The 22,076-nt window shown below is 40.9% G+C and overlaps 1 protein-coding gene across 1 annotated transcript in view; it reads right to left on the reverse strand.

Moving 5' to 3' along the window:
• The window catches only part of LOC139381580 (butyrophilin subfamily 1 member A1-like), a 56,157-nt gene extending 35,193 nt beyond the window's left edge, over positions 1–20,964 (reverse strand). Inside the window, exons 1-5 of the mRNA XM_071125223.1 lie at positions 20,929–20,964; positions 15,412–15,447; positions 14,689–15,037; positions 14,263–14,544; positions 12,286–12,374 (exon numbers count right to left, since the gene is read on the reverse strand). Coding sequence (XP_070981324.1) covers positions 12,286–12,374; positions 14,263–14,544; positions 14,689–15,037; positions 15,412–15,447; positions 20,929–20,964 — 792 coding nt within the window. The remainder of the gene's footprint in view (positions 1–12,285; positions 12,375–14,262; positions 14,545–14,688; positions 15,038–15,411; positions 15,448–20,928) is intronic.
• Positions 20,965–22,076: the final 1,112 nt, after the last annotated feature.

Genomic DNA, 22,076 nt, shown 5'->3' on the forward strand with positions numbered 1-22,076 from the left:
AAATGTGACTGGTCCATCAGTGATCCAGGTTTATCAGATTCTACCTCTCTCTAGTCTAGTGGTCCTCTACAGCTTCAACACATCTTGTTCTAGAACATCAACATTAATGTGACTGATCCATCAGTGATCCAGGTGTATCAGAGACTACCTCTCTCTAGTCTAGTTGGCATCTACAGTCTCAACACATCCTGTTCTAGAACATCAATATTAAATGTGTTTTCTACTTCCCAAGAAGTTACATCTATAGAAGAAACATTGGTTCACATAATGTTGGTATTAAGGTGATGATCTGAAGACACTACTTACCTAGCTTCCCTGCAAGTTCATCTGTAAACATGTAGAGTAGATGGAAGACAGTGAGAACATCGTTAACATGAACACTAGTAGATGTAGTCTCTCTCTGGGACTCCTTGTTTCATATCGGGGCGGCAGGTAGCCTAGCGGTTTTAGCGTTGGACTAGTAACCGAAAGGTTGCAAGATCAAATCCTCGAGCTGACAAGGTGAAAATCTGTCATTCTGCCCCTGAACAAGACAGTTAAACCAAAGTTCCTAGGCCGTCATTGAAAATAAGAATTCGTTGTTAACTGACTTGTCTAGTTAAATAAAGGTAAAATAAAATAAATATCAATGTTCCAACATCAGAAGGAACATCTTCAATATGCTCAAAATAACAGTACATTTTTCCTACTTAACGTCAGTAAATGAGAGAAAATGCTACTTTTTTGGTTCTAATAATGTTATCAAAGTGATGATCTGAAGACACTACTTACCCTTCTCCTTCCTGAGGACATCTGTAAATATGTAGAGTAGATGGAAGACAGTGAGAACATCATTAACATGAACACTAGAAGATGTAGTGGCAAATAAAAACAGAATGGAGCTAAGCAACAAAAAAAACCTAGAGGAAAAAAAACCTAGAGGAAAACCTGGTTCATTCTGCTTTCCAACAGACACTGAGAGACAAATTCACCTTTCAGCAGGACATTAACCTAAAACACAAGGCTAAATCTACACTGGAGTTGCTTACCAAGATGACATTGAATGTTCCTGAATGGACTAGTCACCGTTTTGACTTAAATCTGTCAGGATTTGGCCAGGGTTGTTCCGGTTTTGGTCACTAGATGCCCCCATTGTGCTTTTTGACCCTTTTGTTTTCCCTTGTTCCCAGTTATTATTTGCACCTGTGCCTCGTTTCCCTTGATTGTATTTAAACCTTAGTTTTCCTCAGTTCTTTGCTCTGTGTTTGAATGTTAACACCCAGCCCTAGCGATGCTGTGAACTTTTGTTGCGCCAGTTGGACTCTCTTGAGGTACTCTGTTTTTGTTCTCGTTGATTTATTTTTGATTATCTTTTGAGGCTTTTTTCTGCTGTACCTACCACCTTGTGGATTACCTTTTGACTTGGAGGATTACCTTTGACGTTGTGGATTTATATTTTTGCCTGAACTTTCCTTTTTACTTTATTAAAACACCGTCTCAAGTACTGCTGTGTCTGCCTCATCTTCTGGGTTCTGCCGACTATTAGTGGCTCAGTTTGCTAAGTGACTGTTTCTCACACCGGAGACCCGAGTTCGTACCGGGTCCTGACAAAATCAGGCTGAAAATCTATGACAGCGCTTGAAGAATATTTAAAACAATAAATGGGCAAATATTGTACAATCCTGATGTGCAAGGCTTTTAGAGTCTTACCCAAAAAGAATCACAGCTTTAATTGCTGCCAAATATGTTTCTAACATGTATTGAATCAGGGGGTTGAATACTAATCTAATAAAGATACTGTACATTAGTGTTTTTATTTCTCATTTCATCTGTAATACATGTTAGAATTTTTCTACTCCAATATTTTGTGTAGATCATTAACCAAAAATGACAATTAAACACATTTGAAACCTATTTTGTAACAACAACATGTAAAAGTCAATGGGTATGAATACTTTCTGAATAAACTGTACATCTATAGCAGAGCCATTGGTTTACATAGGTAGCAGCATGATGATCTGAAGACACTACTTACCTCTCTCTTCCTTGAGGAAATATGTAAATATTGTGAGTAGATGGAAGACAGTGAGAACATCATTAACATGAACACTAGAATATGTAGTCTCTCTCTGGGACTCCTTGTCTCATATCAATGTTCCAACATCAAAAGGAACATATTCAATGTGCTCAAAATTACCTTTTTACATGTTTTCCTACTTAAAGTCTGTAGATTAGAGATAATTAGACTTATGGTTCTAATGTTATCAAAATAATGATCTGAACACACTACTTACTATTCTGGGCCGAGAGGTTAGCTGTAAATATGTAGAGTAGATGGAAGACAGTGAGAACATCATTAACATGAACACTAGAAAATGTAGTCTCTCTCTGGGACTCCTTGTCTCATATTAATGTTCCAACATCAGATAAAAGTCAGGGAACATTAATATGATCAACATGATGTTTGTCTACTTTACTAGAAGTTACATCTATAGAAGAGACATTGGTTTATATAATGTTATCAAAGTGATGATCTGAAGACAGTACTGTACTTACTATTCTGAACCCAGAGGTCATCTGTAAACATGTAGAGTAGATGGAAGACAGTGAGAACATCATTAGCATGAACACTAGAAGATGTAGTCTCTCTCTGGGACTCCTTGGTCGGGATTCAATCCAATGTGCGCTATACCACAGGGCACTTCACAGCTGACAATGCACTTTTAAAGTCATTTTCCACTGGCCTTCATTTCACATTTATGGTAAACACTGCACATGTCAACTCAAGTCTAAAATACCTTTAAAAGTCTGTTATAGTGTGCTGTGTTTCAATGCGTCTTAAATTGAATCCCGGCCCTTGTCTCATACCACTGTTCCAACATCAGAAGGAACAACTAGGGCCAATCAGAAGTTGAAACAATAACAAAGTGTGATCCCAGCCACTGTTGTTTTGGTAATAAGCTGAGGGAGGGGCTGGAGAAATAATATCACTCTCAAATTCATAGACAGAGCTATGGGTGCAAGGACTGACCACCCATTATACAGTATTAACATTATAGTTTTAAATATGTTTGGAGGCTGTACAGTGCTTGCTTACATTTACTTTGTTTACAAACATTGAGATAAAGCAAGGTTATATTCGGGGTTCTGATGGGGTACAACAGTTAAACTAAGCTCTTTAATCATTTAGAAGTTATATTCTTCAAGAATCAGTGGGTACATGTAATTAATTTATAAGTCAAAAAATTGATGTAGCAACTACCGATTGTCCCTTTGTGCTCAAAACAATTGTGTTTACGTAAATCTAGCAAAGTGGTGCTCTGAAGACACTACTTACCCATCTCCTCCTTTAAGTAATCTGTAAACATGTAGAGTAGATGGAAGACAGTGAGAACATCATTAACATGAACACTAGAAGATGTAGTCTCTCTCTGGGACTCCTTGTCTCATATCAACGTTCCAACATCAGATAAAATTCAGGAAACATGAATATGCACAACATGAAGTGTTTTCTACTTCACTAGAAGTTAAATCTATAGAAGAGACATTGGTTTACATAATGTTATCCAAGTGGTGATCTGAAGACACTATTGTACTTATTATTCTGGGCCCAGAGGTAAAACAAGGTTATATTTTGTGTTCTGATGGGATACAACAGTTTAACTAAGCTGTTTAATCATGTAAAAGTTATATTCTTCAAGAATCACATATTTCATTTATAACAATACATTTGATGTAGCAACTACCGATTGTCCCTTTGTTCTCAACAACAAAAAATCTACACAGAATGGTTTTAGTAAATCTAGCAAAGTGATGATCTGAAGACACTACTTACCCTTCTCCTTCATGAGGACATCTGTAAACATGTAGAGTAGATGGAAGACAGTGAGAACATCATTTACATGAACACTAGAAGATGTAGTCTCTCTCTGGGACTCCTTGTCTCATAGCACTTCTCAAACGTTGCAAATCCTAATTGAATTCCACCACCTAAATGAGTCCAGCGTACCTCTGTGAGACAACTACCTCTGTGAGACAACTACCTCTGTGAGACAACTACCTCTGTGAGACAACTACCTCTGTGAGACAACTACCTCTGTGAGACAACTACCTCTGTGAGACAACTACCTCTGTGAGACAACTACCTCTGTGAGACAACTACCTCTGTGAGACAACTACCTCTGTGAGACAACTACCTCTGTGAGACAACTACCTCTGTGAGACAACTACCTCTGTGAGACAACTACCTCTGTGAGACAACTACCTCTGTGAGACAACTACCTCTGTGAGACAACTACCTCTGTGAGACAACTACCTCTGTGAGACAACTACCTCTGTGAGACAACCACCTCTGTGAGACAACCACCTCTGTGAGACAACTACCTCTGTGAGACAACTACCTCTGTGAGACAACTACCTCTGTGAGACAACTACCTCTGTGAGACAACTACCTCTGTGAGACAACTACCTCTGTGAGACAACTACCTCTGTGAGACAACTACCTCTGTGAGACAACTACCTCTGTGAGACAACTACCTCTGTGAGACAACTACCTCTGTGAGACAACTACCTCTGTGAGACAACCACCTCTGTGAGACAACCACCTCTGTGAGACAACTACCTCTGTGAGACAACTACCTCTGTGAGACAACTACCTCTGTGAGACAACTACCTCTGTGAGACAACTACCTCTGTGAGACAACTACCTCTGTGAGACAACTACCTCTGTGAGACAACTACCTCTGTGAGACAACTACCTCTGTGAGACAACTACCTCTGTGAGACAACTACCTCTGTGAGACAACTACCTCTGTGAGACAACTACCTCTGTGAGACAACTACCTCTGTGAGACAACTACCTCTGTGAGACAACTACCTCTGTGAGACAACTACCTCTGTGAGACAACTACCTCTGTGAGACAACTACCTCTGTGAGACAACTACCTCTGTGAGACAACTACCTCTGTGAGACAACTACCTCTGTGAGACAACTACCTCTGTGAGACAACTACCTCTGTGAGACAACTACCTCTGTGAGACAACTACCTCTGTGAGACAACTACCTCTGTGAGACAACTACCTCTGTGAGACAACTACCTCTGTGAGACAACTACCTCTGTGAGACAACTACCTCTGTGAGACAACTACCTCTGTGAGACAACTACCTCTGTGAAACAACTACCTCTGTGAGACAACTACCTCTGTGAGACAACTACCTCTGTGAGACAACTACCTCTGTGAGACAACTACCTCTGTGAGACAACTACCTCTGTGAGACAACTACCTCTGTGAGACAACTACCGCTGTGAAACAACTACCTCTGTGAGACAACTACCTCTGTGAGACAACTACCTCTGTGAGACAACTACCTCTGTGAGACAACTACCTCTGTGAGACAACTACCTCTGTGAGACAACTACCTCTCTGAGACAACTACCTCTGTGAGACAACTTCTCCAATGAAGATATTCTACCCACCACCACTTCTTAATTTCATTAAATAAATGTGACTGGTCCATCAGTGATCCATGTGTATCAGATTCTACCTCTCTCTAGTGATCCTCCACAGCCTCAACACACACATAAACATTAATGTGACTGGTCCATCAGTGATCCAGGTGTATCAGATTCTACCTCTCTCTAGTGATCCTCCACAGCCTCAACACACACATAAACATTAATGTGACTGGTCCATCAGCGATCCAGGTGTATAAGATTCTACCTCTCTCTAGTGATCCTCCACAGCCTCAACACACACATAAACATTAATGTGACTGGTCCACCAGTGATCCAGGTGTATAAGATTCTACCTCTCTCTAGTGATCCTCCACAGCCTCAACACACACATAAACATTAATGTGACTGGTCCACCAGTGATCCAGGTGTATAAGATTCTACCTCTCTCTAGTGATCCTCCACAGCCTCAACACACACATAAACATTAATGTGACTGGTCCACCAGTGATCCAGGTGTATAAGATTCTACCTCTCTCTAGTGATCCTCCACAGCCTCAACACACACATAAACATTAATGTGACTGGTCCACCAGTGATCCAGGTGTATAAGATTCTACCTCTCTCTAGTGATCCTCCACAGCCTCAACACACACATAAACATTAATGTGACTGGTCCACCAGTGATCCAGGTGTATAAGATTCTACCTCTCTCTAGTGATCCTCCACAGCCTCAACACACACATAAACATTAATGTGACTGGTCCACCAGTGATCCAGGTGTATCAGATTCTACCTCTCTCTAGTGATCCTCCACAGCCTCAACACACACATAAACATTAATGTGACTGGTCCACCAGTGATCCAGGTGTATAAGATTCTACCTCTCTCTAGTGATCCTCCACAGCCTCAACACACACATAAACATTAATGTGACTGGTCCACCAGTGATCCAGGTGTATAAGATTCTACCTCTCTCTAGTGATCCTCCACAGCCTCAACACACACATAAACATTAATGTGACTGGTCCACCAGTGATCCAGGTGTATAAGATTCTACCTCTCTCTAGTGATCCTCCACAGCCTCAACACACACATAAACATTAATGTGACTGGTCCACCAGTGATCCAGGTGTATAAGATTCTACCTCTCTCTAGTGATCCTCCACAGCCTCAACACACACATAAACATTAATGTGACTGGTCCACCAGTGATCCAGGTGTATAAGATTCTACCTCTCTCTAGTGATCCTCCACAGCCTCAACACACACATAAACATTAATGTGACTGGTCCACCAGTGATCCAGGTGTATAAGATTCTACCTCTCTCTAGTGATCCTCCACAGCCTCAACACACACATAAACATTAATGTGACTGGTCCATCAGCGATCCAGGTGTATAAGATTCTACCTCTCTCTAGTGATCCTCCACAGCATCAACACATCCTGTTCTAGAACATCATTCTATGGTCTGAAGACACTGGGATATGAAGGACACTACTTACCCAGTTTACTGGTGAGATCATTTTCAACCTTATCTGTAGACATAGATAATAAGAAAAGTCAGGGAACATTAATGGGAAAAACATTATGTGGGTTCTACATCTTTAGAAGTTATAGATAGAAGAGACATCGGTTTACAAAATGTTATCAACGTGATGATATAAAGACACTACTTACCCTTCTCCCACCTGAGGCGATCTGTAAACATAGATGTAGAGTAGATGGAAGACAGTGAGAACATCATTAACATGAACACTAGAATATGTAGTGGCAAATAAAAACAGAATGGAGCTAAGCAAAAAACAAACTAGAGGAAAAAAAAACCTAGAGGAAAACCTGGTTCATTCTGCTTTCCAACAGACACTGAGAGACAAATTCACATTTCAGCAGGACAACAACCTAAAACACAAGGCTAAATCTACACTGGAGTTGCTTACCAAGATGACATTGAATGTTCCTGAATGGACTAGTTACCGTTTTGACTTAAATCTGTCAGGATTTGGCCAGGGTTGTTCCGGTTTTGGTCACTAGATGCCCCCATTGTGCTTTTTGACCCTTTTGTTTTCCCTTGTTCCCAGTTATTATTTGCACCTGTGCCTCGTTTCCCTTGATTGTATTTAAACCTTAGTTTTCCTCAGTTCTTTGCTCTGTGTTTGAATGTTAACACCCAGCCCTAGCGATGCTGTGAACTTTTGTTGCGCCAGTTGGACTCTCTTGAGGTACTCTGTTTTTGTTCTCGTTGATTTATATTTTATTTTATATTATCGAACAAAACAAATGTATTGTGTGACATGTCATATGACTGTCACCTGATGAAGATTTTCAAAAGGTTAGTGAATCATTTTATCTCTAATCCTGCTTTTGTGATTTTATCTTTGGCTGGAAAAAATGGCTGCGTTTTTTCTTTGATTTGGTGGTGGTCTAACATAAATGTGTTTTCGCTGTAAAACATTTTGAAAATCTGACATGATGGGTAGATGAACAAGATGTTTATCTTTCATTTGAGGTATTGGACTTGTTAATGTGTGAAAATGAAATATTTCTAAAGAATATTTTTGAATTCCCTGCGCCACCTTGTCAGCTGAACGGGGGGGTGGAGTTCCCTGAGGGGAACTCCTCGCCATAACAGGTTTTAAGAACAAATTCTTATTTTCAATGACCGCCTAGGAACAGTGGGTTCCTAGCTGCCTTGCTCAGGGGCAGAAAAACACATGTTTGCCTTGTCAGCTTGAGGATTTGATCTTGGAACCTGTCAGTTCCAAATCCAACGCTCTAACCACTAGGCTACCTGCCACCCCTGCCTCCCCCAGGTAAGGATAATACTTTCCCCACTGCAGATTGAGTTGATCTATTATCACACCTGATTAGCATGTTAATCACCTGGAGATTAAAATCAGTCATCAGTGTTAACATGTGAATCACCTGCAGATTAAATCAGTCTTCAGTGTCAACATGTTAATCACCTGCAGGTGTAGTATATTATCCTGTGATTACTTGGCTACATAGCTGATGCCTGCTGGACTGTCCATTAATCACGGTACTCCATTCTGTTTATGTTTTATCTGTCGGCCCCAGCCGTGAACTCAGGCTCTGTGTGTAGTTAATCCGACCCTCTCTGCCTAGTCAACGCCATTTTACCTGCTGTTGTTGTGCTAGCTGATTAGCTGTTGTCTCACCTACTGGTTTAACTAGCTCTCCCAATCAACACCTGTGATTACTGTATGCCTCGCTGTATGTCTCTCTCAAATGTCAATATGCCTTGTATACTGTTCAGGTTAGTTATCATTGTTTTAGTTTACAATGGAGCCCCTAGTTCCACTCTTCATACCCCTGATACCTCCTTTGTCCCACCTCCCACACATGCGGTGACCTCATCCATTACAACCAGCATGTCCAGAGATACAACCTCTCTTATCATCACCCAGTGCCTGGGCTTACCTCCGCTGTACCCGCACCCCACCATACCCCTGTCTGCGCATTATGCCCTGAATATATTCTACCATGCCCAGAAATCTGCTCCTTTTATTCTTTGTCCCCAACGCTCTAGGCGACCAGTTGATAGCCTTTAGCCGCACCCTCATACTACTCCTCCTCTGTTCCGCGGGTGATGTGGAGGTAAACCCAGGCCCTGCATGTCCCCAGGCACCCTCATTTGTTGACTTCTGTGATCAAAAAACCTTGGTTTAATGCATGTCAACATCAGAAGCCTCCTCCCTATGTTTGTTTTACTCACTGCTTTAGCACACTCTGCTAACCCTGATGTCCTTGCCGTGTCTGAATCCTGGCTCAGGAAGGCCTCCAAAAATTCTGAGATTTCCATACCCAACTATAACATTTTCCGTCAAGATAGAACTGCCAAAGGGGGAGGAGTTAGCCTGCAAAGTAATATCATACTTTCCAGGTCCATACCCAAACAGTTCGAACTACTAATTTTAAAAATGACTCTCTCCAGAAATAAGTCTCTCACTGTTGCTGCCTGCTACTGACCCCCCTCAGCTCCCAGCTGTGCCCTGGACACGATTTGTGAATTGATTGCCCCCCATCTAGCTTCAGAGTTTGTTCTGTTAGGTGACCTAAACTGGGATATGCTTAACACCCCGGCAGTCCTACAATCTAAACTAGATGCCCTCAATCTCACACAAATCATCAAGGAACCCACCAGGTACAACCCTAAATCTGTAAACAAGGGCACCCTCATAGACGTCATCCTGACCAACTGGCCCTCCAAATACACCTCCGCTGTGTTCAACCAGGATCTCAGCGATCACTGCCTCATTGCCTGTATCCGCTACGGATCCGCAGTCAAACGACCACCCCTCATCACTGTCAAACGCTCCATAAAACACTTCTGTGAGCAGGCCTTTCTAATCGACCTGGCCCGGGTATCCTGGAAGGACATTGACCTCATCCCGTCAGTTGTGAATGCCTGGTCATTCTTTAAAAGTAACTTCCTCACCATTTTAGATAAGCATGCTCCGTTAAATGCAGAACTAAGAACAGATATAGCCCTTGGTTCACTCCAGACCTGACTGCCCTCGACCAGCACAAAAACATCCTGTGGCGGACTGCAATAGCATCGAATAGTCCCCGCGATATGCAACTGTTCAGGGAAGTCAGGAACCAATACACGCAGTCAGTCAGGAAAGCAAAGGCCAGCTTCTTCAGGCAGAAATTTGCATCCTGTAGCTCTAACTCCAAAACGTCCTGGCTACTCCAACCTCGGCCAACAGCTCCGCCACCCCCCCCCCCCCCCTCCCCCCCCCGCAGCTACCTGCCCAAGCCTCTCCAGGTTCTCCTTTACCCAAATCCAGATAGCAGATGTTCTGAAAGAGCTGCAAAACCTGGACCCGTACAAATCAGCTGGGCTTGACAATCTGGACCCTCTATTTCTGAAACTATCCGCCGCCATTGTCGCAACCCCTATTACCAGCCTGTTCAACCTCTCTTTCATATCGTCTGAGATCCCCAAGGATTGGAAAGCTGCCGCAGTCATCCCCCTCTTCAAAGGGGGAGACACCCTGGACCCAAACTGTTACAGACCTATATCCATCCTGCCCTGCCTATCTAAGGTCTTCGAAAGCCAAGTCAACAAACAGGTCACTGACCATCTCGAATCCCACCGTACCTTCTCCGCTGTGCAATCTGGTTTCCGAGCCGGTCACGGGTGCAACTCAGCCACTCAGCTCAAGGTACTAAACGATATCATAACCGCCATCGATAAAAGACAGTACTGTGCAGCCGTCTTCATCGACCTTGCCAAGGCTTTCGACTCTGTCAATCACCATATTCTTATCGGCAGACTCAGTAGCCTCGGTTTTTCTGATGACTGCCTTGCCTGGTTCACCAACTACTTTGCAGACAGAGTTCAGTGTGTCAAATCGGAGGGCATGCTGTCCGGTCCTCTGGCAGTCTTTATGGGGGTGCCACAGGGTTCAATTCTCGGGCCAACTCTTTTCTCTGTATATATCAATGATGTTGCTCTTGCTGCGGGCGATTCCCTGATCCACCTCTACGCAGACGACACCATTCTGTATACTTCCGGCCCGTCCTTGGACACTGTGCTATCTAACCTCCAAACGAGCTTCAATGCCATACAACATTCCTTCCGTGGCCTCCAACTGCTCTTAAAAGCTAGTAAAACCAAATGCATGCTTTTCAACCGTTCGCTGCCTGCACCCGCACGCCCGACTAGCATCACCACCCTGGATGGTTCCGACCTAGAATATGTGGACATCTATAAGTACCTAGGTGTCTGGCTAGACTGTAAACTCTCCTTCCAGACTCCTATCAAACATCTCCAATCTAAAATCAAATCTAGAGTCGGCTTTCTATTCCGCAACAAAGCCTCCTTCACTCATGCCGCCAAACTTACCCTAGTAAAACTGACTATCCTACCGATCCTCGACTTCGGCGACGTCATCTACAAAATAGCTTCCAACACTCTACTCAGCAAACTAGATGCAGTTTATCACAGTGCCATCCGTTTTGTTACTAAAGCACCTTATACCACACACCACTGCGACCTGTATGCTCTAGTCGGCTGGCCCTCGCTACATATTCGTCGCCAGACCCACTGGCTCCAGGTCATCTACAAGTCCATGCTAGGTAAAGCTCCGCCTTATCTCAGTTCACTGGTCACGATGGCAACACCCACCCGTAGCACACGCTCCAGCAGGTGTATCTCACTGATCATCCCTAAAGCCAACACCTCATTTGGCCACCTTTCGTTCCAGTTCTCTGCTGCCTGTGACTGGAATGAATTGCAAAAATCGCTGAAGTTGGAGACTTTGATCTCCCTCACCAACATCAAACATCTGCTATCTGAGCAGCTAACCGATCGCTGCAGCTGTACATAGTCTATCGGTAAATAGCCCACACAATTTTACCTACCTCATCCCCATACTGTTTTTATTTATTTACTTTTCTGCTCTTTTGCACACCTCTACCTGTACATGACCATCTGATCATTTATCAATCCAGTGTTAATCTGCAAAATTGTAACTATTCGCCTACCTCATGCCTTTTGCACACAATGTATATAGACTCTCTTTTTTTCTACTGTGTTATTGACTTGATAATTGTTTATTCCATGTGTAACTCTGTGTTGTCTGTTCACACTGCTATGCTTTATCTTGGCCAGGTCGCAGTTGCAAATGAGAACTTGTTCTCAACTAGCCTACCTGGTTAAATAAAGGTAAAAAAAAATATATATATATTTTTTTTAAATCCTGTATCCATAGAATACAAACAATGTGGTGAGATTGAAAAAAGCAATGCAGATATTTCATTCCAACAATTCAACGTTCATATCATCTCTCAATTACCTTTCTTATTGCATATGCAGTAGACAGCCAGAGCTAACCCAATCACAGTGACGGCTCCCAGACAGCATAACACAATGAAGGTCATTCTCCATGGGGTTGTATCAAATAACTCACCTAAAACACAAACATCATTACACATCAACAACAGGGTTTGGTACTAATACTACCACACATCAACATCAGGGTTTGATACTAATACTACCACACCATTACACAGGGTTTGGTACTAATACTACCACACATCAACAACAGGGTTTGGTACTAATACTACCACATATTTACACATCAACAACAGGGTTTGGTACTAATACTACCACACATCAACATCAGGGTTTGATACTAATACTACCACACATCATTACACATCAACAACAGGGTTTGGTACTAATACTACCACACATCATTACACATCAACAACGGGGTTTGGTACTAATACTACCACACACATCAACAACAGGGTTTGGTACTAATACTACCACACATCATTGCACATCAACAACAGGGTTTGGTACTAATACTACCACACATCATTACACAACAACAGGGTTTCTACACCTGCATTGCTTGCTGTTTGGGGTTTTAGGCTGGGTTTCTGTACAGCACTTTGAGATATCAGCTGATGTACGAAGGGCTATATAAATAAATTTGATTTGGTACTAATACTACCACACAGCAGTGGATTGTGTCATAAAACACTCTCCTTTTGTATTGTCGTCTCAAAGCCTTTGGTTAAAACACATACTGTACATTAACTTTTTATTCCATTTCCTGTTTTTTTTTCTGGAGGTGGCAGATTTTCAACCAAGGTCTCACTGCAATTACAGTGAGATATGGATGTTTTCACTTCCTACGCCTTCCACTAGATGTCAGCAGTCAATATAACTGTGTCTGATGACTAATGTGAAGGGGGGTCGATTGACACAGGAGATAGTCCCCACAGCCATGAGTGGACCATGCTTTCACCAGGCGCGTTTACAGGGGAAGGACCTGCGTTCCACCGCTCATCTGAAGTAATTCTAATTCTCCGGTTGGAACGTTATTCAAGATATATGTAAACAACATCTACTGACTGTTACGGAATTTTTGGAAATTTCATCACGTTATAGTGGACACACTTTGTGACTTTGGAATTGTTAACCAAATGCGCTAACCAAAGTAGCTAATTGGACATAAATAACGGACATTTTTGAACAAATCTAGCATTTATTGTGGACCTGGGATTTCTAGGACTGCATTCTGATGAAGTTCATCAAAGATAAGGAAACATTTATTATGTATTTTCTGGTTTCTGTTGACTCCAACATGGAGGCTAATTTGGCGACTGTTCTCAGACTGTCTCAGATTATTGCATGGGTTGCTTTTTCCGTAAACATTTTTTGACATCTGACACAGCAGGTTGCATTAAGGAGAGGTATATCTATAATTCCATGTGTATAACCTGTATTATCATCTACATTTATGATGAGTATTTCTGTTGAAATGATGTGGCTATGCAAAATCACTTGATGTTTTTGGAACTAGTGAATCTAACGCGCCAATGTAAACTCAGATTTTTTTATTTAAATATGAACTTTATCAAACAAAACATGCAGGTATTGTGTAACATGAAGTCCTATGAGTGTCATCTGATGAAGATAATTCAAGGTTAGTGATTAATTTTATCTTTATTTATGCTTTTTGTGAATGCTATACTTTGCTGGAAAATGGCTGTGCTTATTGGTGGTTTGGTGGAGACCTAACATAATCGTTTGTAGTGCTTTCGCTGAAAAGCCTAAATCGGACACTTTGGTGGGATTAACAACGAGAATAGCTTTAAAATGATATAAAACACATGTATGTTTAAGGAATTTGAATTATGAGATTTCTGTGGCTTGAATTTGGTGACCTCTATTTTCACTGGTAGTTGTCATATCGATCCCGATATCGGGATTGCAGCCATAACAGGTTAACACATCAATATCTCCAGTGTTTCATGTCTAAATAATATTATGTTGTTGCTCACTAGGGAGGTGAATCTCTGTCTCCATCTTCTCATTGATCTGGCTCTGTTGGACTCTGCAGGTAAAGCGGTTGGTGTCAGTCTCCTGGACAATGACATGTTGTTTGACTCTGTAGAATCCCTTGAAGTCTCTATGTATCTCAGGAGGACCAGCAGAGAGATGGACTCCTTTACTGTCCAGCCACACCAGCTCAGGCTGAGGGTGCCAGCCTTCTGATTCACACAGCACACCCATCCCTCCCTCTCTGTGTCCCTCAATGGACACCACTGGCTTGGATCCTACAGCTACAGACACACAGAGAGACTGGATGTTAACTGGTGACAGGCTGTGAACAAATATACACATACTGTGTCCAGTAATATGAAGGAAAGATGTGATGTCATTGTACTGTAGTTAGATTATTAAATGAACATGAAAATAAACCTCACCTTCAACGAGGACTTGAATAGTGAAATCATCATACCAGCTCTTTGCCTTAATAAAGCATTTGTAACGTCCCTCATCAGTGCCTTGTACCCTGGTCAGTTTTAAAGAGGTGTTGCCCCTCCACAGTTCCTCTTCATACAGTGAAGTTCTTCCTCTATAGGAGGGAATCTGATCCTCTCGTATGATTTTGCTGTTTTGGTAACGAAAGACACGACCGTCTAAGAAGTCCAGGTTCAGCCAGTCCACTGTCATGTCCTCAGCACTGATGTTGGGTTTGAGGTAACAGGGAAGAATGATGTCATCACCAGCTACAGCAACAATGGGATAAGTTGGACCAAGAACCTCAAACCTCTCTGAAGAGAACAGACAGATTAACAGTTTCAATAGTTTACAGTGGTTTCCTCTCATCTGCACAGATCTGAAATACACAGTAGTATATACTAGTACTATAGGGTGGATGTCTACAGAAGAGTTGGATTCACCTTTAGTTTGATTTTTACATCAGTGCAGAGGAAGGAAAGGAGACTAGGAGAGGAATCCACCTTAGGTTATGCACCTTAACACTACACAAGCAACTAAAGACACAATACGATCATATGAATCACACACACACACACACACACACACACACCAGTACAGATGAAGGAAAGGAGACTAGGAGAGGAAATCACCTTAGGCCAGACACCCTAAAGGGATCTCCAGTTTACACAATGGAGCCGACGGACAATAGAAGAACTATGTAGACAGAGAAGCAAAAGGACCTCCTTCTGCTCCGTTTGATTAGACTGTGTAGAACCCTTAAGACCACAATAGTGACTAAAGACACAATGAGATGATATTGATCACACACACAGAGGTATTGAAGGCAGTGAGATATTAAATATGTATTCTACTGTACCAGAGCCTGCTGTGTGTAGGAGATGTAGAAGAATCAGACACAGACAGTCTAGTTGAGTCACCTTCATCCCTGAAGAAGACCATTATATTCATCATAAAGAGAAAGACTAACACAACTTGAAACCAGGAAAGCAATACTGTAGCATTAATTATACAATAACAATGGATAATATAGTATAACACATTTCAATAGCAAACTAGCTGATCCATTTACCTGGTTGAATCGGTCCTATTGAGGCACTGCAGTCTGATAAATGTACTAGTGTTCTGTGATCAAACTATTGTGATGTGATCAAACTACCTTCTTATTCTTTCTATTCCTTGGAACAAGAACCTGTTCAACTGCATAGCTGCACACAACTGTTGCATAGTGAGCTCAGAATCTGATAACATGGGTGTGAACTGTGGTGGTAAGTTTTGGTTGTGGATTCCAAGCCTGGCTGATGTGTAGACCATGTGACACAGAGAGGTCTATAACCCAAGCAAAACATGATAGTTTACTTAAATCTGTGCCACTCCATTTACATAGTATGATATGTTTATGTTAGGTTACATTAATAGACTAGATGTAACTTAGTAAACATAAATCCAGAACACTTAAATTAGTATAAGTCATGTTTGATATGGTCACATAAGACAGATGGTTATTTAAGGCAAAACTGAAAGGAGGGTGGTTGGTCGAGATGGAAGTATAACATAAACATCTAGTGTAATAATCTAGTGTTAACGTGTTTGAATCTCACCACGGACAAACACACGTTCACACTCATGTACCTCTTCTAAATCATTTCCATTTGAGTGTACATTAAAAGGAACAGCCAAGGAGAGCAAGGCTTTCAAACCTTTCTAGAGGCTCTTTAATGTCTTGTGTTTTTCCACAGGAAGTCCCTTACATTTTACAGTCCATAGTTTTCCTCCACAGATCTTATTATTCAGCACCAGTGAACTACAGGTCACATTCATTTCATATCTTTAGAATGTGATCTTATTATTCAGCACCAGTGAACTACAGGTCACATTCATTTCATATCTTTAGAATGTGATCTTATTATTCAGCACCAGTGAACTACAGGTCACATTCATTTCATATCTTTAGAATGTGATCTTATTATTCAGCACCAGTGAACTACAGGTCACATTCATTTCATATATTTAGAATGTGATCTTATTATTCAGCACCAGTGAACTACAGGTCACATTCATTTAATATCTTTAGAATGTGATCTTATTATTCAGCACCAGTGAACTACAGGTTACATTCATTTAATATCTTTAGAATGTGATCTGATTATTCAGCACCAGTGAACTACAGGTCACATTCATTTCATATCTTTAGAATGTGATCTTATTATTCAGCACCAGTGAACTACAGGTCACATTCATTTCATATATTTAGAATGTGATCTTATTATTCAGCACCAGTTAACTACAGGTCACATTCATTTAATATCTTTAGAATGTGATCTTATTATTCAGCACCAGTGAACTACAGGTCACATTCATTTCATATATTTAGAATGTGATCTTATTATTCAGCACCAGTGAACTACAGGTCACATTCATTTAATATCTTTAGAATGTGATCTTATTATTCAGCACCAGTTAACCACAGGTTACATTCATTTCATATCTTTAGAATGTGCAAAGGCCTCCTTGAACATGTAGACAGGCAGCGGGAACAAGTGTGAGAAAAAACTGTCACAAACCCGGTTAAATAGGTCTGGACTGGGGAGACCAACCCACCTCTCCAGTCTGTCCAGTAGGACATCATGGTCAACAGTGTCATATGCAGCACTTAAAGGACAGAGAGCTCTTTGGCATCTGTGTTGGCTCTAAGATAATTGACCTCTTTAACTAAGGCTGTCTCTGTGCTGTGCTGGGCATGAAAACCAGATCGGAGCACGTCGCCATCCACATCGACGGGGCCGCAGTTGAGCAGGTCGAGAGCTTCAAGGTCCTTGGTGTCCAAATCACTATAGACTTAAAATGGTCCAAACACACGCGTACAGTCAAGAAGAAGGCGCGACAGTGCCTCTTCCCCCTCAGGAGGTTGAAAAAGTTTGGTATGGTTCCTCAAATCTTAAAAAAGTTCCATTGAGAGCATGTTGACTGGCTGGTTGGACACTGTATATAGTACAGTACTGGAACTGACCCTGTATATAGTATGGTACCACGTTGTCTCCCTTTTGTTACGGGCTTTCAGACGGTTCGTGACAACTGGAACTGACCCAGTATATAGTACAGTACTGAAAATTACCCTGTATATAGTATGGTACTGGTACTGACCCTGTATATAGTATGGTATTAACTGACCCTGTATATAGTATGGTATTGAACTGACCCTGTATATAGTATGGTATTAACTGACCCTGTATATAGTATGGTATTAACTGACCCTGTATATAGTATGGTATTAACTAACCCTGTATATAGTATGGTATTGTAACTGACCCTGTATATAGTATGGTATTACCTGACCCTGTATATAGTATGGTATTAACTAACCCTGTATATAGTATGGTATTGTAACTGACCCTGTATATAGTATGGTATTACCTGACCCTGTATATAGTATGGTATTGTAACTGACCCTGTATATAATATGGTATTGAACTGACCCTGTATATAATATGGTATTGAACTGACCCTGTATATAATATGGTATTGAACTGACCCTGTATATAGTATGGTATTGAACTGACCCTGTATATGGTATGGTATTGAACGCAGCTAAAGGTGGCACAACCAGTTATTGAGTGTAAAAGGAGCAATGACATTTTCCCACTGGGGAGTTTGGTGTTGCATAACGATTAAATAAATAAAATAAGTAGACAAAACTTTTTAAGCTATACATTCGTTTAGCTATACATTTGTTTAGCTATACATTTGTTTAACAATACATTCGTTTAGCTATACATTCGTTTAGCTATACATTTGTTTAGCTATACATTTGTTTAACAATACATTCGTTTAGCTATACATTCGTTTAGCTATATATTTGTTTAGCTATACATTTGTTTAACAATACATTCGTTTAGCTATACATTCGTTTAGCTATATATTTGTTTAGCTATACATTTGTTTAACAATACATGTGTTTAGCTATACATTTATATAATATTAGGTTTTCTTGAAGATCTGATTACATTCAGTATTACAAATCAGAAAGTGGGAAAATACTTTTTCACAGACTGTAGGTACATTACCCACCACTAAAGACATACAAACTGTAGGTACATTACCCACCACTAAAGACATACAAACTGTAGGTACATTACCCACCACTAAAGACATACAAACTGTAGGTACATTACCCACCACTAAAGACATACAGACTGTAGGTACATTACCCACCACTAAAGACATACAAACTGTAGGTACTTTACCCACCACTAAAGACATACAAACTGTAGGTACTTTACCCACCACTAAAGACATACAAACTGTAGGTACATTACCCACCACTAAAGACATACAGACTGTAGGTACATTACCCACCACTAAAGACATACAAACTGTAGGTACATTACCCACCACTAAAGACACACAAACTGTAGGTACATTACCCACCACTAAAGACATACAAACTGTAGGTACATTACCCACCACTAAAGACATACAAACTGTAGGTACATTACCCACCACTAAAGACATACAAACTGTAGGTACATTACCCACCACTAAAGACATACAGACTGTAGGTACATTACCCACCACTAAAGACACACAGACTGTAGGTACATTACCCACCACTAAAGACACACAAACTGTAGGTACATTACCCACCACTAAAGACACACAAACTGTAGGTACATTACCCACCACTAAAGACACACAGACTGTAGGTACATTACCCACCACTAAAGACACACAAACTGTAGGTACATTACCCACCACTAAAGACAGACTGTAGGTACATTACCCACCACTAAAGACACACAGACTGTAGGTACATTACCCACCACTAAAGACACACAGACTGTAGGTACATTACCCACCACTAAAGACATACAAACTGTAGGTACATTACCCACCACTAAAGACATACAAATTGTAGGTACATTACCCACCACTAAAGACACACAAACTGTAGGTACATTACCCACCACTAAAGACATACAAACTGTAGGTACATTACCCACCACTAAAGACAGACTGTAGGTACATTACCCACCACTAAAGACATACAGACTGTAGGTACATTACCCACCACTAAAGACACACAGACTGTAGGTACATTACCCACCACTAAAGACACACAGACTGTAGGTACATTACCCACCACTAAAGACACACAAACTGTAGGTACATTACCCACCACTAAAGACACACAGACTGTAGGTACATTACCCACCACTAAAGACACACAGACTGTAGGTACATTACCCACCACTAAAGACATACAAACTGTAGGTACATTACCCACCACTAAAGACACACAAACTGTAGGTACATTACCCACCACTAAAGACACACAAACTGTAGGTACATTACCCACCACTAAAGACACACAAACTGTAGGTACATTACCCACCACTAAAGACATACAAACTGTAGGTACATTACCCACCACTAAAGACATACAGACTGTAGGTACATTACCCACCACTAAAGACATACTAACTGTAGGTACATTACCCACCACTAAAGACAGACTGTAGGTACATTACCCACCACTAAAGACAGACTGTAGGTACATTACCCACCACTAAAGACATACAGACTGTAGGTACATTACCCACCACTAAAGACACACAGACTGTAGGTACATTACCCACCACTAAAGACACACAGACTGTAGGTACATTACCCACCACTAAAGACACACAGACTGTAGGTACATTACCCACCACTAAAGACACAGACTGTAGGTACATTACCCACCACTAAAGACACACAGACTGTAGGTACATTACCCACCACTAAAGACATACAAACTGTAGGTACATTAACCACCACTAAAGACACACAAACTGTAGGTACATTACCCACCACTAAAGACACACAAACTGTGAGACGTCACTTATTTTAATGTGCATTCAAAACATTTAACCAAAATGCAGGTGTCGTACACACACACAGGGAATTATCAGTGTAGTTACCAGACACAGAGGGAATTATCAGTGTAGTTACCAGACACACAGGGAATTATCAGTGTAGTTACCAGACAGAGGGAATTAGCAGTGTGGTTACAAGACACAGAGGGAATTAGCAGTGTAGTTACCAGACAAAGGGAATTAGCAGTGTAGTTACCAGACACAGAGGGAATTAGCAGTGTAGTTACCAGACCAAGGGAATTAGCAGTGTAGTTACCAGACACAGAGAATGAACTGTGGAGGAGAAACAGGAGTCAAAAACAGACTGTCTGGTCCAGTCTCCATTATTCCTGAAAGAGACAATAGGTCTAACATAGAAACATCAATTATAAAGATCAGAACCAGATATCAACCAGTAGACCAGCATCTTATTCATTATCAGCCTTACTATGCTATTATAGAGAACACTGCTTTCTCAATCTAGGTGTTCGTTTTTTAAGAGTAATGGAAAATAAAAAGGTTTAATATAACCCACTTAATGTTATTGATAAATATTCTTACCCTCTTTACAGCACGTCAGAAAATACAATGGTGTGGAGAGTGAAAATTAATTCATTAAAAATAGTACAAATGTTGTTTGAGCATTTTGACGATTTAACAAGAGAGAGCAGAGGTCAGAGGGCAGAGGTCATCCTGGGTGGTTGGGATGATCATTGGTTGTAAGCGCCTGTAACACCTGACATTCACAGAGTACAAAACCACACACATTCATTTAACCCTTCTTAAATAGATTTTTATTTGTATGTACACTAAAATAAATAGCTACATTCACACTAGTTTAAACAAGACCCCAAGACATGTATTGAAACCTTCCATAGGCTCTTTAGTCTTTTTCCATAACAAGTCCCTTACATTTTACAGTCCATAGTTTTCCTCCACAGATCTTATTGTTAAGCACCAGTGAACTATAGGTCACATTAATTTAATATCTTGAGAATGTGCAAAGGCATCCTTGAAAATATATACAGACAGCGGGAACAAGTATGAGAAACTGTCACAAACCCAAATATCAAGCACACAAAACGTCATCTTTTTTTATATTGCTCTTTACCCGTGAGCATCCTTAAAGGGGAAATCTGGGATTCAAGCAACTAAATGGCCGCCCGCTACTTTCTTTTGGTAAACAGCTGAGGGATGGAGCTGGAGAAATTAAACCACTCAAATTCAAAGATGAAGCAATCCACGAGATCAACATGATAGTTTTAACCATGTTCTGAAGCTCTACAGTGTTAGTTACTAATTACATTGTTTTACAAGCAATGTAGTGAAACAAGCTGATCATTTGGGTTCTGATGGGGTAAGACTGAGCTCATGAGGCATTTATATGTTAAATACATTAACAATCAATGGCTATATATCATTCATTTAAAGGTTAAAAAAAATGGATGTACCAATAC

Source organism: Oncorhynchus clarkii, chromosome 23, assembly GCF_045791955.1.
Source record: "Oncorhynchus clarkii lewisi isolate Uvic-CL-2024 chromosome 23, UVic_Ocla_1.0, whole genome shotgun sequence".
Classification (NCBI taxonomy): Eukaryota; Metazoa; Chordata; class Actinopteri; order Salmoniformes; family Salmonidae; genus Oncorhynchus; species Oncorhynchus clarkii.